The sequence below is a fragment of the Lissotriton vulgaris genome, chromosome 3_1 (genome assembly GCF_964263255.1).
Source record: "Lissotriton vulgaris chromosome 3_1, aLisVul1.2, whole genome shotgun sequence".
Taxonomy (NCBI): domain Eukaryota; kingdom Metazoa; phylum Chordata; class Amphibia; order Caudata; family Salamandridae; genus Lissotriton; species Lissotriton vulgaris.
In genome coordinates this window covers 1,186,291,468-1,186,318,085 of record NC_141689.1, presented here as the reverse complement: position 1 = coordinate 1,186,318,085, position 26,618 = coordinate 1,186,291,468, and the positions used below count along the sequence as shown (strand labels likewise).

Here is a 26,618-nt window from a genome sequence, read left to right as displayed (position 1 = left end):
TACCACGTAACCAGGTCTCCCAAGTACGAAGGGGCCCTGTGCCAGAGAATACGATGGCATATTAGGAGGGATTTAAACAGGACTCTCTTCTTAACACGTAGCCAGTGAAGTGCCGCAAGTGCAGGCTTAGAAGCTGCTCTTCTAGGAAGTCTTAAAACTAGCCTGGCAGCCGCATTTTGCAAGACTTGTAATCGTCCCATACTTTTTTCCGATGCACCCATGTATAAAACATTCCCGTAATCCATACGGGACGTGATCAAAGCTTGGATCATTGTGCGTTCTGCTTCTAGAGGGAGCAGGTCCAAGGTTTTGTTTAGTATTTTTAAAACCCCAAAACATTTTCCCACCAGACGACGGATGTGTCCCTCATAAGAAAGGGTAGGGTCCACCCATATCCCCAGAATCTTAGCCTCCTTACAAGGAGTAGGAGTAGGGCCCAGACACTGTGGCCACCAGTCATCTGTCCAGCTGAGCCTATCTCCTCCGACCACAAGCACCTCGGTCTTGGCTCCATTTAGCTTCAGGCAATGCTTGTTCATCCAAGAGGCCAACGCCTGCATGCAAGCCTTAAAATTGGACGCCTAGACCGATGGCGCTTGGGAAAGGGAGATCAGCAGTTGGGTGTGTTCTGACTGGGTTTTTGTTCTATTTTTGAGTGATGGTGACTTTAGCCTACTATCATTCTAATAGAGTGATTAGAGCCTTAGATTTGGCCTATTTACAAGATGAATCTATTGATCTTGACATAATTCCCTATTCTTTTCTCTATTTTAGGGCCTATAAGCTTATGCGAGGGGATAGATTCCTTAGTATTGGTATTATATCATCCTTTTGTAAGGCTATTAGTATATTCTGATAGAGTAATTCATCTTTCTGCTTACTTCGGGCCTTGTAGGCCCCGAAAGGGAGAGACTCCATCTTTCTTTCTGCCTCGGCTGCTTGAGATGCTTGTAGGTCAAATGTGATGTTTTAGTTATAAGGTGTTATTCGCTTGGAGAGAACCGGCTCGAGCTGGCCCTTATCGAAAGACTGTATTTTTCTCTGTGTCGAAGACACAACATCAGGTCGGCCGACTGAGAGCGTGTCCTTGGTACGGGGTGGTACAAGAATTTGGTGGGCGGCAGGTTACTGGCTGGAAATTTCCATGCATGAAGAGGGTTCTATATTAGCGAAGGTACAGAGAGGAGGAGCTGTCAGTCATTCAGTCAGTTAGTAGACGGCAGCTAGTCGTTAGCATTTTGCAGTTAATCAACTTGGAGCAGACAGTCGCCATTTTGAAGTCTGAAAAGACCGAAGGCTGATGATCTCTCAGAAAGATTGAAGTTACTTTAATTGGAGCACTTGGTGAGCTTTGATACTGAGATCAGAGCATGCAGAGTGAAGAAGTTAGTGGAGCGGACGAATACTAGAGCGGCAGAAACTGAATTATAAGATCGAAGTTGGAAGGTGAAGACAGTCCGTGACAGAGAGGAGAGAGGAGTAGTGCAGAACGACGAGAGTGAAACAGACAAACAGAGAACAAGAGAGAGGTTCCAGTGACTTGGAGGGGAGCAGAGGAGACAGAGCATAGCGGTGCAGACGTGTGTCCGTGATTGCAGGGGTGATCCTAAGATGAGCCAAGGCACAGACGAAAAGGGAACCCAGATGACAACTAAGTCCAGACTTCGTACTCATAAGGTGACATTGACCATTTCTTATTAGCGCGCACATACATATCTTAATTCTTTCCTTTGCTTTTCAGGCTATATGGTATATTGCAGTATTATATCGTTATTATAATTTGTTATTGTGTAATTAAGGGACCCCAGTTCTTAGTGAACCACTGTGCAGGTGTTGTTTTTCATGATAAGACTAACCTTTCTTCTAGCAGGATGCTGCTATATGGACGGATGCGTTTCCCGTCTGGGTAAGTGGTAACCAAATAAAGGGAAGAAGGATCGCCTATATCAGAGACTAACCTTTGCATGTTGTAATTTGGTCATTCTTGTGTAAGAGGATTGGACTGCCTATCTGCCACATAAGGGATAATATTGTGTATGAGACATCCCCAGTAGATATTAGATATATAGAGAAACTTCCCAACAGAGAGAAAGTTGAAGGTATCAATAGGACAGTGATCGCCGTTGTGTGGCGGCGTTAGCGAGAGCACCGGAGGGATACGCTGTTTATCGTCACACGATTGTGGCGGCAGCGCGAGCACCAGGGGGATACGGTGTTTAACGCCACCTGATTGTGGCAGTAGTGAGAGCATTGGGAGGAAACGATGTGTATACCCGCAGGATTGAGGCTTGCGTGAGCACTGATTGAGATCGGTGTGTAATGGTAAGTGATCAGAACTGCCCCCTTCACTATGAGGAGGGAGGTAGCATAGTCTGGGCCTGAGTTGCCGCGAGACTATAAGGTATGAGTGTGATGTAGAATTTGGAATTCCGTAGCCATCAGTGATTGTTTCTAGTAATCCCTATGGATTGAGGGGTGTTGTTAATAGTATAAGCTTGTATATCGCTAATTCCCCATCCCCAGGGAAGGTATCTAGGTACCGAGGTAAGTAGGTCCTGAGGAGGGAGGTGATTACGTTTCGGCCGGGTTGGTGGTGTCTTGGTGAGCTGATCCTATCTGGTCCGAAAATCCGGTCGTTACAGGGTGTCATCAGCGTAGGAGACTAACTCCACTCCAAACGCTTGCACCGCCTCAGCCAAAGGGGCCATGTATAAATTAAATAAGGTGGGACTGAGGGCCGAGCCCTGGGGCACCCCCTGTTCTAACGCTACCTCAGTGGACTGAAAGGAGCCCCGTTGGACCTTAAAGCTACGGCCCGTTAAGAAAGATTTCAACCAACCCAGTGCAGATCCTGCAATACCACCTTTGTTCAGACACTGCAGCAAGGTGAAATGAGCTACGTGTCGAACGCCGGACTGAGGTCTAAGATTACCAGTGCCATGGTGTGTCCGGCATCTGCACCTTTTCTTATGGTCTCTGTAGCTCTCAGCAGAGCGGTTTTGGTCGAGTAACCTGTCCGGAAACCCGACTGGGAAGGATACAGAAGATTAGCCTTCTCTAAATGAGCCATCAATTGAGTACTTACCACCTTCTCGGCCACCTTAGCCAAATACGGTAGCAGAGAAATCGGCCTAAGGTTCTCTAGGACTTCATGGCTAACATTGGGTTTCTTCCTAATTGGTAGGACTACTGCTTTCTTCCAAGCTGCCGGAAGTGTCTGGGAAGCAAAGGAGATCTCAAAAACATGCCTAATATAAGGCTCCAGGACCAGCAGGCTGTCTACCAACACCCTAGGTCGCGCTGGATCCCTAGGGGATCCGGACTTGACACTAAGACATATACAACGCAGAGCATCCGGAGGGGTAACTATGAATTGCTCCAAGCTCCTATCCGAATTACTTGCCCCTGGCAATTCCTCAAAGGTCAGCCCGCTTTCCAGGCTGCTAGAGAAGGAGGCGTAGATGTTCCTAACCTTCCTGGCGAAGTACTGCGCTACTCGATTGCATTCGGTCACCGAGTCGTTGTCCGGTGTAATCGAGCTGGCCACCAAAGAGATCTCTTTAAAAATCTTAAAAAGTTCATTTGAGGAGTTCTCCACTTCTCCAATTCTATTTTTATAATGGGAGGCCTTAGCTACTCTCAGCATCACTTGATATGTTCTCTGCACCACCCTGTAGCAGCTCTTTTCCTTCGTACAAAAGCCCTTACGCCAGCTCCTCTCTAATCTCTTGCAGTCAGACCTGGCCGTCTGCAAGGCAGGTGTAAACCAGGGAGCAGATTTCCAAGCTCTATTTCCTGGTTTAGTCAGGAGAAGTTGAACCACTTCGTTGAGGGCCCTAAGGATGTGCATGTCTAGATTTTTATTTGCGCTTTAACTGTCGGAGCCTCCGGGGGCCCTCCTTCCTGCATCAGCTTATTAAAGGCGTCCTGCGAGAAGTTTTTCCATTTACGATGGGGATAGCTCTTATTTCCTCCCCTCTGTGACTCTTCCGCCGAAACATTTATTTTAAAAGGTACCAGGAAGTGGTCAGACCAGGGGATTGGTAAAGGTGTGTCCACCTCCAACCCGTCCCAACTGGCAAATACGAGGTCTAGTAGATGGCCATGTTTGTGGGTGGGAGTAGTAATTTTCAGCTCCAATTGCATAGCCTGCAAATCCTGCCTTAAATCTACTGCCTCCTTAAGCGACACATCTTCAAGATGTATATTCAGGTCCCCTAGCACAAGAAGCCTGCTCCGCCTAGTTGCCATATGGGCAATACCTTCCTGCAGACTCATCCTAAAGTTGCCAAGCTCCTCTGGGGGACGGTAGATGAGGATTCCTGTAATAGAGGTCTGCAGCCCTAATTTTAAACCAAAATACCCTGCCTCACAGTTATCCATTACTAGGGTTTCTAGAGTGCATTCAAGCGGTGCTTTAATTATAATTGCAATTCCCCCGCCCCTACCTGTTGTTCTATCAATTCTAGCTATAGTATAGCCGGGAGGGAGAGCCTCTATGACATCAGGGTCTGAGTTATCTCCCAGCCATGTCTCAGTTAAAAAAAGTACATCAAGCTTTTCATCTAAAAGGAGCTCCCAGATCTGGATACTATGCTTACTAAGGGATCTACAGTTCAGCAGTCCTCCTCGTAGTATCCCAGTACCTGTTCCATTAGCCGGCTCTCTCCTTCCCTTAAAGGAGCAGGTAAGGCAGTCACTAAGTTTTATAGCCTCCATAGAGTGCATGCACTGCTCAGCTTGAGTGACCGCAGTTGCAGCAAATCCTGTCTCCCATAGTGTGTGGGACGCTGCTGAAATTGGGCAGGTGTTGTGGCCCCGGCCCCCGTTCGGCCGCAGACGGGCGCAGACGGGTTTGCCTTTGTCGCGCCACCGGCGCGCCCGCTGCGCGCGTCTGCTGTGGTGCCGCTGTCCCACACACATTAAGTAGGGAGTGGGGAGGGGCAACTAGAGAGCTGACCTGTGTGCATGGTGCCTGGAAGTGCCGGGCTCCTCCTCGTCCGCATCAATCGCCCACAATGGACGCGACGGACCGGGGCGGGAGTGCACCTGGTGAGTAGCCCCCCCGGACTCTAACTTGCCTAAACAAGACATGAAGGAAGCTCTGATGGGATCCCCATTGAATTTTACTTCTCATAGAGTACACAATTTGAACCTCAGCTAGAAAAATAATTATAATTACTCCCTGGAGAATGACTTCCTCCTTCCACTAGGGAGGCATTAATGACTTAATTACTGAAACCCGGCAAACCGCCCAAGGAGCTCATGTCCTGTAGGCCCCTGTCATTTCTCAATTCTGAATTTAAAGTCTTGAGCACAGTCTTTGCGTGCAGGCTGCTCCCGTTGCTGCCGTAGTTATTACACACTGATCACTCTGGCTTTGTCACCTCCCTAATCATATGTGGTCTATTTCAGGTTATGGATGCTGTGCACGTTATACCCATTGTCTGTGTTTGTGTCACTAGATATCCGTCAGGCCTTTAATGCCTTGGGATGGGATTTCATGTTAGTGGAGTTAGCCAGATAGGGCATACTCCCTGCGTACATCTGCTGAGTGCAACTGCTATATGCAGCCCCACAGCTAGAACCTAACCTTAGATCTTTCATTCTTGCCCAAAATCATACGGGACCCGGCAGGGCTGCCCTCTCTTGCCACTTCTATTTGTCCATGTAATTGAACCTATTGCACAGCAGATCCAGGGGAGTGGAGGATCCCATTGGGTCAGACGGGAAACATGGTATCCTTGTATGCCGATGATAGGATCCTGTACCTTAAAGTTCTCCATGGGGATCTGTGAAAAATGGCCTGACTGTTGGCTGACTTCGTTGAACTGTCAGGACTCTAGGTGAATGCCGGTAAGTTGTGTGCATTCTCCTTTGCAGCTACATATACCAACCACACACCAGTTACACAATTGGAACCACAAATGTTTCTTTACCTGGGTATCCAAATCTATTGTGACACACAGGATCTGCCAGAGAGCACCCTGATCTGCATGATCAATGCACTGAGCTCCTTAGTGAGTTTATTTTACTACACTACCTTTATCGGTGGCCGGTGGGCTGGACCTGGCAAAGATGGGCATTAATGCTTTGTCTACTGAATCATTTCATGATTATTCCAGTGGTGGTCACAATACTATATATTTCCCTCACAGACCATCATATGTTTATCATTAGACATAGTTCATATACATTTAATTAAACATTAAGGATGCAACAGTGACAACTTAAATCATCTCATTGTTATTTTATTTTATCAAAATTTTTCAAATTCTTTTTTATCTCATTTTTTATATATTTTTATACTTCGCCCAAAAACTTCCTTTTTATAAATGGTTGTTTATCATATTTTCTTACAAAAAAACAGTAATGTATTGTTCTGGATTTGTCAATTCACAAGCACATTTCTTTTATACAAGTGATTATTCACAATCCAAAAAATAAGGAACAAATTCTAAGAAAAAATGTCTATAAACAAATTCCCCTGGTTAAGAATAAATACAATCATACTACAATCACACCAGTTCATACAATCTCACCCCAACTACACTCACACAATATCTGTACACAGTTGAGTAATTTCTGGCAAGAGGGTGCTCCCGCCAGCATCGGAGTCTCAGTGTGGAACACGAGAATCAGCACTAGGTTGACGCGCATTACGGTGGGTAAAACATGTACAGACCACCTTCCTCAGGACCTTTCCAGATATCTAGCAATCAATTCCCTGGGGACATTGTGCCACAGAGACTGTGCATGTGCAGCTTAATAATGTAAATCCAGACAGTATTGATCCACTTAACATGAGTCTCATCAGTCTCATCAGACCTCCAAAGATAGTTTATCAAAATCCCAAACACTTGTTTTTGTGTATGGACATCGTCACATCAGAATTTCAACAGGTAGGCTGATATATACATTTTAGGTCGCAGATATGAATCCTTTTCAATTCGGGTTGTTTTTTGCTTTCTCCCTTTCAATCCAAAACGTTTTATGTTGATACTTTCTCATTCCTTTAAATGCACTGCTGTGTCGGCCACCCCATGACACCACAATAAAAAAGCATACCACTTATTCCAGTGGTGGTGCTGGCATAGCATTCCGATCCCTCACCACCTTGCTAATAGAACTCGCCTAGGGGGAGGACATAGGAGAGTAAACCTTGTTAAACTACACCTGCAGACAGATGGAAGTGACCTGAAAGCACCTGATTTTAAAGCGTATTGCATGGCTGGGCAACTACAGTGGTTTTCCTCCTGGTTGGCTGGACATAACCTGGAGAAAATAGGGTATATGGCGGACCAGATAGCCCAGGGTCACCTCCATCGCTTGACATGCCCGGGTGTGGCTGCGCCCCCCATGGGCTCCTGGTTACGGTACATTTCCTTGGTTTATTGGAAGATGGCACGGAAATATACTGGCTCCATGACGCCACATGCACCAAATATACTGCCATATGGTCTTCCTTTATCTTCAGGTACTCTGATGCTCCTCAGACTAAGCCCGTTGGAGCACGAGGCAGTGCAGACACTAGGGTCCCTGTTGCATTATGGCGAGCTGCTTTCGCATGCTGAATTTGTTCATGCACATGGATTGCTGAATTACTTTTTTTTATGCATACTAGTATTCTCCATTACATCTGACTGGGCACCGGATGGGAGGGAACCGGAGACTCATGGTCTACTGTAATTGTTTCACAACATGGGCCAAGGCAGACTCTTGATGTGCTGACTTTACTTTGGTCTCCCCCTCACCTCATGATATCCATGTTCCTTGAAGATGAGGTGGGAGGCAGACCTATCCAGGGAGTTCTCGGATAAGGAGTGGGCTTCCCTGTTAGCATACCCTAAGAAGGTCTCACATAGTTCGAGTTTCAAACTCATCCAAATTCCCCTATCTTGCATAGGGCTTACCTGACCTTACATAGGCTTATCCAAATATTCCAGATGCCTCCGTTGTCGTGCATATGACGCTGATCATCTACACATGTAGTGGGTATGTCCCTCACTGACTGCTTACTAGACGGAGATCTCAGCTACCCTGTCGGAACTGACTGGCATTCATTGAAGGGATATACCAGCCAATTGTGTCCTGCGGCTCTATCCCAGGCCAAAGGGCTTGAAAGTGACACAAAGCATGATGGACCTAGCATTCTTACTAGCAAAGCGGCTGATCACTAGTTGCTGGAAGTGTCCCAGGTCACCACAAGTAACTCAATGACGTGAGGAGGTTGCGCATTGGGGACTTGCGAAAAGTCGGGTGATAAATAGGGAGGAATTCAAAGGGCCATGAAAGAAGCCCATCTTTCTTGAATGCGATGCCATTCTGGAAAGATTTAAGGCGCAGGACGATACACGGTGAGAAGGATGAGGACTGTCAATGTCCTCCTCCCGACCACTGTTTACACTGCCTCATGACATAGGCCCACCTTTGATTCCTTAAAGGTGGGGCATTTAGGCTTAACATGACCATATACTCTGTGTGCCATTGAAACCTCCACCCTCCCCTCCCCATATCTCCCCTGCCCTACAACCAGGACCCTTTCTCTTCACGCAATGGAAATCGGCAGGCTTTCATATCCACTCCCGCAAAGGCCGCTCCGTATCCACGCTCATACAATAGCTGATACAGTTAGTTATTTGAAGGAAGGGATGGTTTGGGAGTTACGATTGCTTTACTCGATAACAAAGTTCTCAATTGTCTACACTGTCTGAATCATCGCATATACTCTTCAATTCCTACCCGCTATTATCTTCTGTATTGCGGTACTGATCAGACACACCATGATTCATGTTTTGTGAATCTATGACCTATAAAGGCAATCAAGTTTGTGTTAAAAAAAGGAGACTTACCCATAGAGTATAAGGAGGAGAATAAGTACAGGAAGGTTTGCAGCTGACACGTACGCTTTTTGTTGGAAGCACAGAAAGAGGATGATGACGATTACGCAAGGCACGAGATAGTTGCACTGCAAAAGAAAAAACATATGGAAAACTGTAGCCATTTAATGAAACTTGAAACACACATTCACTGAAAAGCATTTTATTTTCAACAATGATGTGCCTCTGTGTATAATATACGTACAATGAAATGTGTTATCGATTATAGAACCAGAGGAATAAAGTGATTCTGTGTTCTTTGTACAGTAACATTTGTTACCTTAGCCACAGATTTCAACAAAACGTGTGTCCAGATCAAAAATATATCTCTTTATTCACGGCACAACAGAACTTTGTTTTTGATTTGCACCAGGCCTGGATATCCAGTGATAATTTATTCTTACATAATTTCAACCGTTTTGCATTACAATTGCCAAATGAATTGCCTGAGATTAAGCCTTTACACCACTTTGTGCATTTGAGACTTTGTGTATAAATGTTATTGATAGAAAACACGTCGGACATGAATGAAGTGAACAACTCTTGCTCCTTGTTAAGTGAAAACGCAAACTCGAGCCAAAAAAGACACAAGGAAAGATTTTGCACATTACAATAGTGCAACATGCTTAAGCTGGCATTTCACATAATTACATGTAAATATGCATACTTTTTTGGGCAACTTGCATACTTTCTACTGTTAATATTGAAAATTTCGATTTCAATACGGAGAATGATACATTCATGTATAAGAACAATATTGCATCTTAATTCGCCCAGGGCCGGCTCTAGGCTCATGGTGGCCCTGGGCAGGTGCACAGCTTGCACATGCCTAGAGCCGGCCCTGATTCGCCCATTGTGAACTTCACGGCAACCCCGACTCAAAAATACCTTAATCAGGTAGTCTCTGAGACCTGGGCATGAGGTCACTGATTGATAGGTCACAGCCGGCAGACAAATGCATGAACACGAAATCCCAGATCAATCCCACAGATAGGTGCAGCAACACTATAATGGTCTACAGAGATTGGCTCCAATAAAGCACTACATAAATTTCACCTAAGCCTAAAGCTAATCCACCTAGCCTGTTCCAGTGTGGGAACTGCATATCATTGGGTTGGTGAAGAATGAAGAGACAGAGCCAAATCCCACACACAGAGCCCTTCTTAATTAGACTACACACACACATACTTTGTTTTTCATTCCAGAATCCAGCCATCCAGTGAAGCCACTCAGCCAAGTCAGCTTCCATATTCAACTTAATAACATCAGCGGGTAGTGAAGAAAAGATACTTGAAATCCCTAATTTGGCAGAAGGTGCAATAGATAAGCAGGTGATGAAGAAGTGGCACAATAATAGTGCAATGGCAATTCATACATTGCGCACAAAGTGTGCAAAATGCTCTCTGTCCTGAAGGTCAAGGGCTAGGACCTCTGTTCGCTATAAGGCAATTTTGAACCAGTTGGGGCTAACTGAAGAAGGTAATTCCATATAGCAAGTTCCTGCTGAAGTCAGTTTGAGTCACCCTCCACCAACAATGTGACAAAACATACACCCATTAAATTCACAACTGGTGGAGGGGGTTGACCTCCACATGCCAAAAATGTTTGATTGCTTATTTTGTGAAAGGTGATATACGCCCATATGTCGGGCACTCAACTGAGGACTTACAGCACAACTGACTTCTACAAGGAGACATTCAGATAGTGCATTCAGTTGAGATGGTATTTGATTAATAAACTCTCTGAATGTGCAGTACTTGGCCAAAAAATCCAGGTTCTGAGAATGTCTTTTATAGGCAGGAGACACAATCTTGGACTAAACCAGAACAAGTCCTTTTCAAAATGACAAATGTATGTTCTAAGAAGAAGTCATTTTTCTCGGGACTTACATTTAGGCCAGATTTACTAATATTTGATGCAAGGCAGTGCAGCAACCAATGTTGTTGCACCGACATGCATCAAAGGGAGAGAGAAAGAAAAGCACCATATCTATTAAAATATAAAGCATTTTTTCTTCCCCCACACTGGTGCAGTTTTGGCTGCTATGTGCCAAAGCAAACACCTTTTTTTCCATTATGCAAGGGAGTATGTTTTCTCTAAAGCATAGATTTTGCTAGGGAAGGGGACCCATTCAGTACAAAAACTTCCCTTTTATGATTTGCATCTTTGCAAGCTTGTATGTATGTTTGAAAAAAAAATTCTCCTCGTTACGTTTGCTGCAAGGCCTAGTGGTGTAGGTTTTTGGAACAGACCCAAGTCTGTGAATGTTAGTAGATAGGGAATTGTGTCTGACCCATGGGTATTTGCAAGAAAATGCCCATGTACCACCCATGGAGTGCCTCTCTGACACTTAGGGGCCTATTCCGAAGTCCATCCGACATCGGGCAGGAGCTGTAACCAACCGGCCTGCTGTCGCCGGTTACCGCCCTGCCTGTTCGGTCGCATTCGTATCCGTTACAATGCTAGCATGCTTTCCGGCCTGAAAGCATGCTTGCATTGCTGAAAGTACGGGTGCACTTCATCCATGCACCCTGTGGCCGGCACCCCAAGGTGCCTGCCACTGGGTGCAGGGATCCACAGAGGGGCACCATCTGGCGGCCTCACACCCATGGGAGCCCTGCTGGGGGCCCCCAGAGACAGCTTCCGACTGCCTTTTCGTGCCCGACAGACCAGCACGAAAAGGCAGTGAAAAGCTGCTATCATACTCCCTTGGTCGCACAGAGGCGACCGGGGGAGTACTGGAGGATTTCCGGACTGCGGACAGGCTCTCTGAGCCTGTCGCCCGTAATCCAGAAATCCGAGTCGAATTCCTTCCCAACCGAGCCCATCGGAATGGCTCGGTCGGAAAGGAATCCGGCCGGCAGTGGTTTGGAGCACTTCCGGACAAAATCGGAATCGCCCCCAATGTAGCACAAAGTGGTGCTTATTACAACTTTATTTTATTTGGGTGATTTTCCAATGCAAATCCTGATTGTGATGAATAGAAAGTCCCACTCCAACTCTGGGCTAGGTTTGCGTCACTTTTGTGATGCAATCCTGGCACAAAGCATTAGTAAACCTGGGTATTAATGGGTATTAATGCTTTGAATTTTCAGTATAGGACATTCAAATGCATGTATTAATAATATTAGCCTAGCATGTTGTGGAGCTTGATGACAAACCTTGGAAGCTGAACATAACGATAGGTTAGGAAAGGTTAGGAAAGGCAGGATGAAACAAGCAGAGATCTGAACTATGTTTGAGTCATAAATGTGGACAAATTAAGTTTTCCTCTAAACCCCAAGGTACATTTTTTAAATCTCATCAGCCACCCTCTATTGTCACGCGAGAAGATAAAGTACAAGTCTATAGAGACGCGATCTCTTTTCTAGTGAAAAGGACATTAACTACAAAATTGGTCAAGGTGCTGTAGAAGAGCAAAACTGCTTTAAACTTTGGAGGCACAGAAGTCAAATGCTCTCAAATTATTAATATGGCCGTTAGTGTTTATGAGCTTGGTGAATATTCTGCCAGTGCTGTAAATGGGGGTGAATAGTGGGCGAAATGTTACAGGGGTACAGGAGGAAAAGCTCACAGAAGACAGGGAGACGCTGCCAATTCGCAACTGTAACTGTTCAAAAGCAAGAGAACGTAAGGTTTAACACTAAAGCAGCCCTGAGAGTGGGCAGTGCCATGCCATTGGTGAATAAGTTAAATCCACTTTTCACCAGAATAGTGCAAAACTATCAAGCATTTAGCCCCATAGTGGACATAGTCAAATCCAAAAGCAAAGCAAAAAATAAAGTAAGCATTCAAATAAAAGCCCATAAGGATATTGAAAAACTGTCTTTTATAAAAATCTTCCGAACTATAACCACCCACATTCTTGCATCGTTAGATTTGTCAGCCTTAGGGTGTCTCCCCCACACTTTGGCCTCAAATTCTTCAATTTAATGAACTTATTTTTGTTGTCCTTAGGGCTCGGGACACTTTACCACTGCTAACCAGCACTAAAGTGCTTGTGCTTAACTACCCATAACATGTTCAAATTGGCTTGTACCTAACAGGCATATTTAATAGAGCAGTATACCATATACCCCGGGCTGGTAAATTAAATGCTATCTGTGGGCATGCGTCATCTTTGTGCTACCCACTTAAGTAGCTCAGTAAAACATGTCCCCGACCTGCCATTGCAGCCTGAACACAGTTTTAAATTGCCATGTCGACTTGGCATTCAACCCCCCTTGCAAGGCCTAAAACTTCCCTTTCTTACATATAAATCACCCCCAAGGCAGGCTCTAGGTAGCCCAAAGGTCAGAGTATGTATTGTGTAATTAAGTAGATGGACTTGTACTTTTAAGTTTTACATGTCCAGGTAGCAAACAACTCTCAAATTTGTTTTTCACTATTGTGAGGCCTACCTCTCCCATAGGATAACATTGGGGATAGCTGTAATTTCCTTGTGAGAGTTTTGAGAAACCAGGGCTTTTTTGGAGTGTCACCCCTCTTTCTCCCCACATTTTTGACTGCTAGACGCTGGTCTTCTGACTCTGATTTGTGCCCTGGGCTCTGCTAACCAAATCCAGGGCCTGTGCTGTGATTAAAGATACATTGTAATTATTTATAATTACAATTGGCACTGACAACCTATCTGTGTTATGTAAAAGTATTTGTAAAGCACGACTAACACCTGACGGTTTCCTGGCGCTGTGAACGTGTGAAGGCAGATCGGAGGGGGACTCAGTTGTGTGCTTTTCGAAACAGATGAGTTTTAAGAAGAGACCTAAAAAGGGGGTAGGAGACAGTAAGCCTAAATTCTAAGGGAAGTGCATTCCAGAAAGATGGGGCTAAGAAGGAGAATCTAAGCCCTCCATGTTTCTTGCGCTTAAAAACGGGGATTTTGAGTAGGGCAAGATGGGAAGAACGAAGGTTACGGGAGGGAACATAGTGGTGAAGAAGAGAAGAAATGAATAGAGGGCCAAGGCCAGCTAGTGCTTTGAAGATGATACAGCCTAGTTTAAAGTAGCAGTGTTCTGTTACCGGGAGCCAATCTTCAGCAGGGGGCGCACGTGCTGATGCCTGGGCTGATGGGAAATTAACCGTGCAGCCTGATTCTGAACCAGCTGTAGGCGATTCAGTTGATAGGTGGGAATACCAGCATAGAGAGAATTGGCGTAATCTATTCTAAAGATGACCAAAGCGTCTGGGTGAGGGCATAAGTAGTGAGGAAACTGGCAATTTTACGGATTTTACGTAAATGAAAAAATCTAGAAGAAACTACAGCATTGATCTGGGGCTTCATCGAAAGATCGTTACTGATGATCACCCCAAGACTTTTTGCCGAGTTTGTGGGGAGGGGGGAAGACCCAAACTTGTTGGCCAAAAGTGAGGCCTCCAGGGGTTAGAGGCACCCCCGATAAGAACCAACTCGGTCTTATCGGGGTTAAGTTTGAGGTGGTTTGCCCCAATCTTGTCGCTGATGTGACATAAGGTAGACTGAAAATTATGAACAGATTGTTCTGAGGAGTTGATATCAAAGATCAGCTGAATGTCATCCGCATAATTAAATGCGGTGACCTTGCTGTTTCGTAAGGACTGGATAAGGGGGGTCAGGTACAAATTAAAAAGGAGAGGGAAAAGAGAAGAGCCCTGTGGGACACCACATGTCATCCCAACTCTCTCCGCGGAGAACTGGGAGAGACGAACAGCCTGGTAACGGTTGCTAAAAAAAGAGCAGACCCAGTTAAGGGCCAATCCCTGGATGCAGGCCTCCCTGACACGGTCGACCAAGATCTTATGGCCAACCGTGTCAAAGGCGGCCAACAAGTCCAGGAGTACCAAGGCCTGACTGATATTAGAGTCAGCTCCTCTCCGCAGCTCCTCCATCACTAAGAGAATGACCGACTCAGTGGAGTGGGCGGGTCTAAAGCCCGCCTGTTGGGAATCGAGGAACTGCGAACGCTCGATAAAAAGGCTCAGGGAGTTGGTGACGTGGGACTCAAGGACTTTACTAAGATAGGGGAGTAAAGAAATAGGACGAAAGTTACTCATAACTGAAGGATCTGCGTTTGGTTTTTTGAGAATAGGCACCACCTCAGCGACTTTAAAAGAGCTGGGAAACCGCCATCGCGTAGAGACGCCGGACTCACGGCTGGGAGGAACAGAAGGTCCAGGAATATTCGGACGGTTTATCCTATGTACCGCGGAAACTACCCTAGTGTGGATTTCAGAAGGAGAAACAGGACAAGATATTAGTATTGACATTTGTAGACAAAGACTGTTCCTGTTCCTTTCTTGCGCAATAATACGGCGCATAAAACATGTGAATTTTTTGCTTTCAGTTTCAGGAAAGGATCTATATTCTCATAAAACAGAGAAGATACCCTTACCGGGTTGGAATTATCACCGGTCAAGTGGAACTACAACACACGCCATTATCACAAGAAAGACCTGAAGAGTCAGAGCGATCTGTACTCTGACGAAACACGTGTCGGCTGGCATGGTATAGCTTGAGCAATAAAAAGAGAATACTGCTCACACAAGAAGAAGTGGACATTAAGTCCTATGATTTAAATGATGGGACTGACAATTACACTACTCTGTGTTTGAATTTAATAGTGTGTGTGCATGGGAATTTGTCTTTCACAGTTTAAGGGAGTTATTCAGGAGTGTCGAAGGGGGGGAGGGGCAGGTGAAGAAAGCCTCACGTAAAACATGAGGGGGACAGCAGTCGTGGGGGAGCCAGAAGCCACTTTATTCAATAGAGTCAGAAACTCATCTTCTGTAATCGGGGGATCTGAGTAATCAACTGTGGATTGGGGATACCAAGGGGAACAACAGGAGTGAGAGGGTCAGGGGTGGCAGGAGGGCAAATGCTATTTTTAATTTTTCTAATTTTTTCAATAAAAACTGATTGAGGGAGTCACAGAGCTCCTGGGAAGGGAGGGGTCTAATGGTGACCCTGTCTGGATGTGACAACTTCTCAACAATAGAGAAGATGTCTTTAGCTCTAGAAGCTGAATCAACAATCTTCTTGGAAAAATAGACAGTTTTTGCTTGCAGGATGGCTAATTTATACTCTTTGAGCTGAGTAGTAAATGCCAACTGTTTATCAGCAAAACACAAGAAAAGTACCAACCACAATTTTTTAGTCCTTCTAATGAAGGAAGAAAAAACAAACCAGGATTGCTCATAGGTTTGTTGGGTATTTCTTACCCTTTTGAATTTATTTTTTACATTTTCAAGAAGAAATTTTATGAGTAAAAAGGAACACAAGACATTTACGACATTAATACATAAATACAAAACATTATTCACATATATATACACACTGTACAATATTCTCTTATTCTGATTAATGTACACAGATCCTTGTCTAAATTTGACAAAGTGACGCTCAATATCGGTCTTACTTCAAAGCATATTAGTGCAGACAATCACAATTTATTCAAAAAAATATATATAAACCATATCTCAATTCATTGGTCTATAAATCAAATTGATGTCGCGTTTTATATGCCTACGCGTTTCGAACCAGTTGATTTGAATTCCTAGGTTCTCATCAGGGCTCTGTCACTTAGTAAGTATCTGAAAAGATGTACAAAAATAACAGATTTGTTTTACTTCTGTTTTGATGATTTATTGTCCTCTAGATGTTAAGATAGCTAAATCGACCAAATTGACGGTGATTTGTTCATAATTTGCAGATTAAAGAAATATTACTGAATACTGGAGTATCGCCACGACAACGCAAGGGCGGAGTGACACAGCAATACTTGAACAGGTAGGCTTACTGAGTCTCCTCTTCCTCCCCAAACAAATAAAATAACGAATAGCATCTTGGGCTTAAGATACATTAAAGATACCTCCATACATTACAGGTTGTCCATATAAAGATCGAAAGAGCATCTTTCCAGAAAGAGGACACAATAACGTCCAGGAGCATTTGAACTAATAAAAAGGTATGTCTGGGTGGATGAGGCTAGACACTGTTGAACATAGATACTTTGTAGTCAAATAGTGATAAATTTACCTTTCACTTTGGGTGTAGGATAAAGATCGACAAAAGGACAATAATGCCTCAAAACCTGTAGACCGGCGGCTGCTGGAAAAACAGGTAAAAATAGCGATATGTTTGATAAAATGGAGGACAATAAATCATCAAAACAGAAGTAAAACAAATCTGTTATTTGTGTACATCTTTTCAGATACTTACTAAGTGACAGAGCCCTGATGAGAACCTAGGAATTCAAATCAACTGGTTCGAAACGCGTAGGCATATAAAACGCGACATCAATTTGATTTATAGACCAATGAATTGAGATATGGTTTATATATATTTTTTTGAATAAATTGTGATTGTCTGCACTAATATGCTTTGAAGTAAGACCGATATTGAGCGTCACTTTGTCAAATTTAGACAAGGATCTGTGTACATCAATCAGAATAAGAGAATATTGTACAGTTTGTATATATATGTGAATAATGTTTTGTATTTATGTATTAATGTTTTGTGTTCCTTTTTTCACATAAAATTTCTTCTTGAAAATTTAAAAAATAAATTCAAAAGGGTAAGAAATACCCAACAAACCTATGAGCAATACTGGTTTGTTTTTTCTTCCTTCATTAGAAGGATTAAAACATTGTGGTTGGTACTTTTCTTGTGTTTCTCTTATATATGGTCCAACCAACTACATGTCCCAGGGCCTAACTCCATTTTTTGCATAAAAAATACTTTTTATCAGCGGCATAATCTCGGCGCCAACATCGCTCAGCCTGCCTAAGTTTAAGCTTCTTGCCTTTAAGTTCCTCGGAAAACCATCTTTGCGCGTCGTGAAGACGTTTAAGTCTGACCTGTTTAAAGGGGGCTACGGTGTCGCAGGCAGATTCAAGCCAGCAATTTAAGGCCAGAGGCCTGGGCGTCTAGGGAGTCACAGTCAAGGGGGGGGGGCTCTAAGTAAGGATACAAATCCGCTAAGATCGGCTCTGTTCCAGTTCCAGGCTGAGAGATTACCCTCTAGCATCCGACTGGTGTTAGACCCAATAGTAAAAGAAAAAGTGATAATAAAATGGTCCGACCAAGGACAGGGGAGGATATAGGGAATGGAGATATCTAGATTAACAGTCCATACCTGGTCCAATATGTGGCCTTTTACATGGGTGGCCGATTTAATATGTTGGGAGCAATTAATGCCCGTCAAAAATTCAGAGAAGGCCAAGGAACACGCACTCTCTCTCTCATCGGTGGGCCAATAGTTAAAATCCTCCAGAATTAAAACTTTGGAGTTGTTGATGACCAATTGAGTGAGCATGTCACCAAACCTAGATGGAAAATTGGGCATGTGTTGAGGGGGCCGGTAGACCAGGACACAAATAGGAGGTACAACTGGAGATTCCAATTTAAGGACAAGGCAATCGACCGAAGGAATATCGTCCACAGCCAATGAGGAAAAGCGGGTGGGGTGCTTGATGATAGCTGCCACCCCACTACCCGGTTTACCTGAGACCCTATTAGTGGAGAATGTAGTAACCTGGCGGGGTCGCAGCGAGGATGTCCGGGAAAGATTCCTCGCTAAGCCATGTCTCGGTGATAAATAACAGGTCGGGTTTGTCAGAATCCAAGAGTTGAAATATTTCCAGCTGATGCTTGGGCAGGGAGCAAGTGTTCAAATAGCTCACAGTAAACTCGGAATTAACAGTCCTTTTAGTGAGGGAGGGGGGGATCCGAACATGATGAGGTGCCTAAAGGAGATTCCATGGCCCAACGAGAAGCGACCTCAGGAAAGGCCCGTCTTGGACACAGCAGCCCCAGTGTATTGAGTGTGGACCGAATAGTAAAACTAAGGGGCCAATGGGCATACAGGCGAGTCAATTCGAGGGCCGAATACCTGGCAGAGAGGGCAGAATGAGGTGCCCCGTGCCCCTTGCCCGGCCGGCCGCGGACGGGCGCAGACGGGCTTACCTTAGGCGCGCCCGCTGCGTTAGTCCGCTGCGCGGCCGAGTAACCATTCTCTCCCATATAGGGACCCTGGAAGTGACGCAGCAAGAGGGAGGAGTCGCGTCCCTCCGTTCAAGCGGCACAAAATCGCCGTGACGGACCGGGGACTGATCAAGTAAGTGCAGAGGGGGAGAGGGTACAGAACAAAATGTTTTAGATTCGGCCAGCCAATTCACCCCCAAAATATTTAAAATACAAGTTAGCACCAAACACAGAAAATTATAAAAACACTAGAAGTTAGACGGTTTTTAAGTCAACCGCGCTAACGCGTGACTTTCGATTAAAAATAAAGCATAACTCATCAACCAGCGTCTGGCTCACACTGCTCACACCAGCGCGGCGTTTCCAAATGGCGGCTTTGTAGGCAGCAAGGGGGATGAGTCGCGTCCCTCCATTCAAGCGGCACAAAATCGCCGTGACGGACCGGGGGACCGATCAGGTAAGTGTCTCTATTATATGGTACAGCAGGTAGGTTTAGAGGCCCATTAGATTTAATGCACTTAAGTGTGCACTGCTGTGTTGCCTACTGTCATTTTAAAAGCCTGCCCTGCTTTGCAGGCTGCTCTTAAAATTAAATTATATGCAAATTCAACTTAGGAATTAAATGTACTTCCAGTGTCTTAAACTACGTTATTTTTATATATGTCACCCCTAGTTTCTCCCCTATGTGCTACAGGATTAGGATGCCTGGTACCTATAAGCAGGACATTTTAAAATATGTTGTATATGCCCTGGTGGGGTAAATAATGCTAATTTCCCTTTTCCCCATGTAGCACAATAGCTCCATAGGCTAACATCATAATACTTTAATAAAGTATACCTATTGATAGAATTGAGCTAAAATATACTTCAAAGTATTAAAATGATAGCAAGAATACATCCAATAACTTGCCAAGGTTAGATTTATTATAACTATCACAGACAAGAAGTTATAGACCTTTCATTTCTAAGGAACCAAAATCCAGCCTTCCAGCAGCCTCTCCTTTTTGGCCAACCTTTGACAGTCCGAGCCAAACTGCTCTGATGAGGTGTGAAGTGCCTACATAGAGACAAAGAACATCTGATGGGAGAATATTTGCAGCTGCAGAGCAAAAGGCAGGATTGGGGAAGAGTAGCCAAACTAGTCTTCAAAGAGGGAATGACAGTTAGGATAAGAGACAGGTCCCTCCCTCAAAATCCTGCAGCCCCAGTCAGAAAGGAGCCCCAGTAATTGAATTAGCAGGGGGGCTGAATGGAGCGTGTTAGGAAAACGTAACCACACCAGTGGGCAGGCTTAGCCAGATCTTAACCTCCAAGAGAGAGTCCTTCCATTTTGAATTTTAAAGGAATAGAGTTTTCTATGACAAGAATATTCCACACTTTGGGTGAAGTTGTCATAACTGAAGGTGGCATCCTGCACCCCATTGATCAGGGGTGCCCTCCTGCTTGTCACCCAAGAACTCTGGATTAAAATGGGAGAACTGCCCAGCAACACCTTGAAACTACAAGATGAAGAGTATTCCCCAGATGGACCCTTGGCCTGCACAAGAGAGCACTGCACTCATAAGGACAGCACCTGCTGCACAACACTTTGGCTTCAGCCCAAAAAGGATTTTGGCTTGCTCTGAAAGTTAAAGAAATGAATGGACTCTTTGAAAGCAACAGGTTAAAAGAGCTCCACCTGCATCATCTTCACCAAGCAGCACCCAGCTGTAGTGTTCCATAGACCTTAAAAGATTTGGCCAAGTGCATTGTGGGTCTTGTAGTCCCAATTTGCCACGGAACAACTCAGAGATTCTGTAACTTCGATTAGTGCTATTGGCCTTCAAAGACCCAAAAGACATGTCTGGAGAAGAAGGATTACCTTTTTGGACTCTTGTATTGCACAACAGAGGACAGCACTCATAAGCACTGCACATGCTGCACTCACAAGGCTTCACAACAAAAGGACTTTGCCTGACTAAAAGTTCAAAGAGTGAACTCCCTGTTCGCAACAAATAGAAAAGTGCTGGAAAGGCTACCTGCAACATCAACAGCAAGAACAACTCATGCTGACAACATTCACCTGCATTTTACTTGGAATGACCCTGTGCATTGCAGGAGTTGTAGTCCGAGACCCCAGGAGGCAAACCAGAGCTTTGAAACCCTTGGCTGGTGCTGTGGACCACTTTCTTGCATCAAGACAACACTTCTGGAAGTAAGTATAAAAGTATTACATTGCGGACGGCCTGGACTCTGTTATTTGTCCCAGTCCGGAGTGACCTTTTTTTAACCCTACGTGTGCTTTTTGCTTCTAAGCACTAGTTTTACTTTTAATCTTTAAAAATGTATATCTCTGGTTCCCTATATTGGGATTTTGTTTGTTTTGGTGTCATTTGCTTATAAAATATTTCCTACTGTTACAAATTGCTGTTGGGTTTTTGTTGTGTCTTACATTTTAATGTATTGATCTTTTAAATTCTTTACACATCTGTTACCTAAGTTAACCCACCCTGCTCATAGCAAGGTTCCAAGGGCTGAAGGGAATTATTTATTGAGACCGTGACTGGAACTTATATTGTGATTTTGACCTTATTTATAGTGGTGGGTACCTACTTACATCTACTAATAAATCACATTCCAAGAGGAAATGGTAGATGTATCATGTTTGGTGTCTTCGGAATTGGAATATAAAGCCCTATTTAGTGGTGGAATCTGGGTTTTGTATCACAATTTTAAATACTCCACTTTTAGAAAGTTGGCATTTTTCTGCCCTTAACCCTTTTCTGCCTACAGCCTGGCCTCTGTCACATGACTGGGTGTAACTGACAGTTAGATGAAAAGTCCTCCCAGACAGTCACACAGTAGAGGAATTAGGTGTGCCTTAGTGGACCATCTGCTGATAGGATGGGGGCATAACTGAACACAACCCCAATTACATGTGAAGAGTGAGTGCTTCGCCTTCACACAAAGGGTGTAACAAGCCTGCATGTCACTTCAGCCAACTTGGAGACAGGGCAGGTGAGAAAGGATATTCCATGCAGTTCAAAGCCTTACACATTGTAGAACTAGGGAACCAGGGTATATTAGAAGGACCTCAGGCACCAGCTCTTCAGTACATCTCTAGACCTGTAGATATTCTGCCAAGAAGAAAGACTGCAGTGCTGTTACAAGACTGCCACTCGGCTGGACTGCTGGCCCAAAGGAACTGCTGCCCTGTAGTGCTGATCTGCTGTCCTCTTGCCTGGAGAAGAAGAACTGGATCTGCAACCTCATCTTGAATCCAGGATCCCAGAGTGGCTCTTAGGGATAGTCTGCTGGCCTCCTTATTTGAGGCTCAAATACATAAAAGGAACCTCTAGTGAGCTCACTGGCTCCTAAATAATGTTGCTTTGGCTCTTTGCAACCATTAACATGCATTTTTGCATAGAGACCGTGCTGCTCACATGGAAATCCAGCACGAGCCACCGCCAGACCTTCTATTCTCATCGCAGCATCAACTGCCTGTGGGGGACTGCAATTCCAAGGCGCAGGCCACTTATGTGCGGTGCCCAGCCTGCTCTTCCCTCCACGCCGTCAACTGTCTGCGAGGCTCTCCTTGCTTTCAGTGACCCTCTACAATGCGAATGGGACTATTTGCACAAAACTTGCGAAGGCAAACCTTCAGCAGGACTAATATGGGACTGTACCAACCATTTCAGTCTGTAGACCTTTTGACTTTGACCTGTGCAGTGCAAAAAGATAGCAGCATTTGGTGCTTTGTTCTTTTAGGGGCTATATTCCACTTAATTTGTTGGCCTTGAGACTCAGAGCACTTTACCACTGCTAATATGTGCTAAAGTGCATATGCTTCTCACCTAAACATGGTGACATTGGTGAATACCTGATTGGCATATTTAGTTTACTTAAATGCCCCATGTAAAGTGGTGTACCATATAACCAGGGCCTGCAATCTAAATGGTACTAGTGGGCCTGCAGCACTGGTTGTGCCACCCATACTAGTAGCCTTTCAAACCTGTCTCAGGCTTGCCCCTGAAGGGCCTGTGTGTGCAGTTTACTGCCAATTTGATCTAGCATTTTAAACCACTTGCTAAGCCTAAACGCTCCTTTTACTACACATATATCACCCCAAAGGTAGGCACTAGGTAGCCCTGAGGGCAGGGTGTTATGTAAGTGAAAGGTTGATAATGTACTTTTAAGTATTACATCTCCTGGTAGTGGCAAACAGCTAAATTAATTTTTCACTACTTGAGGCCTACTCCTCTTATTGGGCCGCATTGGGAATTCCTTAAAAATAATTTAAACTGTAATTCCTAATGAGAAAGGAGTAGCTATGTCATGTTTCATATCCAAAGAACACAGGAAGGGTGGGTGTGACAGAGAACTCAAAGTCATTCATCTACATTCTGATAGCTCTTTTTGGGCAGTAAGAGGGAGGGGGAACTAACACGCCTGACTAGGCAGGGTCCTATGTCTGACACAAAAGGCTGATTACACCCCACAGATATCCTGGCAGACAGGACTGGGATGAAAGGGGACCTGTGCACCTCAAGGGCCTGCTTTGAACTCACTCCTTCTTCAAAGGAACATTTAGGTATACGTACTGGGGCTCTGACCATACCAACACTCCTGCACCTGTGGAGAACTCTGCCAGGAGTAAGAACTGCTGTGCTACAAGTATTGCCACTTTTCCTGAGTGCTGCTCTGAAGGAACTGCTTTCTGCTTTGCTGAGCTACCCTGCTGTCTGCTGATATCTGCACTGCTGAGGACAAGGACTACCCTCATCTCAATTGAACCCAGAGTGACTCCAAGGGTTTGCAAGCTTGCCCCTATTCAGAAGTCTCAGGGCTATAGAAGACTTCCTGCAACTCTGCAACAGCACCTGAAATCTGCTATCTGTGAGTCGTGCCCTGCCAAGTGGTGCAAATCTAATCCTTGGGCTTGAACGTTGATTTCTGCTCTCTAGAACCATCAAAATAAACACAGTGATGACTTTGTGCCATTCGGAACCGGCGCATTGCCCTTCGACCCCAACACAGTAGCTGATTGACAACATCGGCTCAACAGACTGCACGTTTCAATGGTAATGGGCAGCTTGGCTCAATGATGACACTGCACCTGCATTGTAAAGGGGTTGACACCAAAGCCTTCATCATCAACGCCAATGCTTTGCCTCCATCCACAGGATCGATGATGATCGGGTGCCTCCTCTACTCCTAGCATCAAGTTTTCAACATTGGCGGTTGCTCCATTCAAAGTACTTTCTCAGGGGGACCGGCATGGGTCCTGTAGTCATCCTGCCCTCCATCTTGGTTGACGTGAACTTTGGATTTACCCCGGTCCAATGCAATTTCAAGTAACTCCTAAGAGCTATTTGAATCTAAGCACTACTTTTTGATGTATTCTTTAAAAATGCATAACTTCGGGTCTACTGAATTGATTTATGTAATTTTGGTCTTGTTCTAAACAATTATTCTCTATTTTTCTAAAACTGTGTGAAATATTATCCTGGTGTTTTGGTTATGTTACTGTGTGTGTTGCACAAATACTTTACACATTGCCTCTTAGATAAGCCTGACTGCTCTGTGCCAAGCTACCAGACGGTGAGCACAGGTTATATTTTAGTGTATTTCTAGCTTACCCTGACTAGGATTGTAGTCTCTACCTGGTCAGGGTGCATACCTTTGCCAACTTGTGTTTATGGAAAACCATTTAACAACTCATTGTTCACTACTACTCTATACTAAGACCAATTCGAGCATTTTTCAATTCTCCCCAATTAGCTTTTTGATTTTTCTGCTAAAACCATGTCTTACTCTAGAGTCTGAAGGATTTCTGTAAGGACTTTCAAGTGTCTAAAAGTGTTTGCACAGGGAAGGTGGAGCTACAGAAGGCTTTGAGGGTCTGGACGAAGTCACAGGTACCAGGGGATGACCATCCGGGGGAGGAGGAACAGAAAATTCCTGAGGAGGGAAATACTAGATATCAATGTGGATTTGGGACTGCTTGTAGAAGGGGCCAATGTATTTAACAGGAGCAGTAGTGGTTCCCATATCAGGGAGCAGTTTCTCCTCCAGCATCCTAAGGAATAATCACAGGATGAAACCTGTAACACAGGTGAGACCGGACAAACGTTGTATCATTCAACAATGTCTCAGCTGGAAATCAATGACAAGGGCAATACAACTGTGAGATAAATCACATGGGGTTGGGGAACAAAGGAAGGGAGATCACAAGGGATAAAGTAGGGTGAAGGAGTTATTTTTTGTAGTAAGTAGTTATGACAGCACTGCAGTACAATTTAATATACAGTGACCATAACAGACAAGTGTGCACTGGGTGTACTAGTGATGGTGAGTGGCGCAGTGACACAGGAGTGAAAGATAACAGCGTGAACGGCGAAAGGCGTAAGGATAATTACAAAGTGGTCAAAAATACAATATAAATGTAGACAATATGGTATGTAGGATTTAATGTAAATTATTGGACCACAACCGTGCCAAAGTTCTATGCTGGGTAGTCGACTGTGTTTCAACCTGATTGATTTCAGGTCATCATCAGGACAAATGGTCACAAGTTTTAAAAATAGTGCTGGGATGAGCAATGATAATGCATGTGTGCTGGTGAAATAGATCACTCCGGTTGTGTTTCTAGGCCAGAGGAAGCGAGACATCAGGAAGAGGTAAATCCAGAACCAATTTGAGAGATTGAATCGGCGTGAGAAGTAGGAGAACTGCCGGTTCGGAAGGGGGTCCGTAGATCCACATGAATCTAACGAGCAGTGCACAAATGTAAGAGTTAGACCTGGCATTTCTTGGCGTGGTTACCCCTGATGTTTTGCCTCTACCTCCTCTATTTTTGATGCAGTGATGGATTTCGTTTTGCTGACTTGAATGCTTTGCAGTACAAAAGGGGGTGGTGATGGACGGAGCATCTGAATCAATCAAACACTCACACCCAGTCAAAAGATCGGTGTTTAATCCATCATCGTTCTTTAGCCCACACTGCCACCCCAGTTCAGACATGGCTATATGCAAATCAGTCTGACCCTGTGCCTCGTGGGAACAGTCCAGCCCGAACTGCCAAGCCACGTCTTCCCTGGACCGGAAACAAGCTTCTGAGGACCGGTTTCTGGCATTCCAGCCGTCTTCAGCCCGGCTTGCTTTAATCCAGTGGCAAAGTGAGCAAGGGACTCATGTCTGAGCATACCCTGCCACACTTATGGCGGCCAAAAGCAGTACAAAAGGGGGTGGTGATGGACGGAGCATCTGAATCAATCAAACACTCACACCCAGTCAAAAGATCGGTGTTTAATCCATCATCGTTCTTTAGCCCACACTGCCCCCCCAGTTCAGACATGGCTATATGCAAATCAGTCTGACCCTGTGCCTCATGGGAACAGTCCAGCCCGAACTGCCAAGCCACTTCTTCCCTGGACCGGAAACAAGCTTCTGAGGACCGGTTTCTGGCATTCCAGCCGTCTTCAGCCCGGCTTGCTTGAATCCAATGGCAAAGTGAGCAAGGGACTCACGTCTGAGCATACCCTGCCACACTTATGGCGGCCAAAAGCAGTACAAAAGGGGGTGGTGATGGACGGAGCATCTGAATCAATCAAACACTCGCACCCAGTCAAAAGATCTGGGTTCAATCCATCACCGTTCTTTAGCCCACTCTGCCACCCCAGTTCAGACATGGCTATATGCAAATCAGTCTGACCCTGTGCCTCATTGGAACAGTCCAGCCCGAACTGCCAATCCACGTCTTCCCTGGACCGGAAACAAGCTTCCGAGGACCGGTTTCTGGC

The 26,618-nt window shown here is 44.8% G+C and overlaps 1 protein-coding gene across 2 annotated transcripts in view; it reads right to left on the bottom strand.

Moving 5' to 3' along the window:
* Positions 1 to 26,618, bottom strand: part of LOC147727632 (phospholipid-transporting ATPase ABCA1-like) — a 2,839,360-nt gene that overhangs the window by 738,132 nt on the left and 2,074,610 nt on the right. For both annotated transcript variants that reach the window (XM_086961649.1, XM_086961650.1), the window contains exon 38: positions 8,853 to 8,968. In XM_086961649.1, coding sequence (XP_086817775.1) covers positions 8,853 to 8,968 — 116 coding nt within the window. The remainder of the gene's footprint in view (positions 1 to 8,852; positions 8,969 to 26,618) is intronic.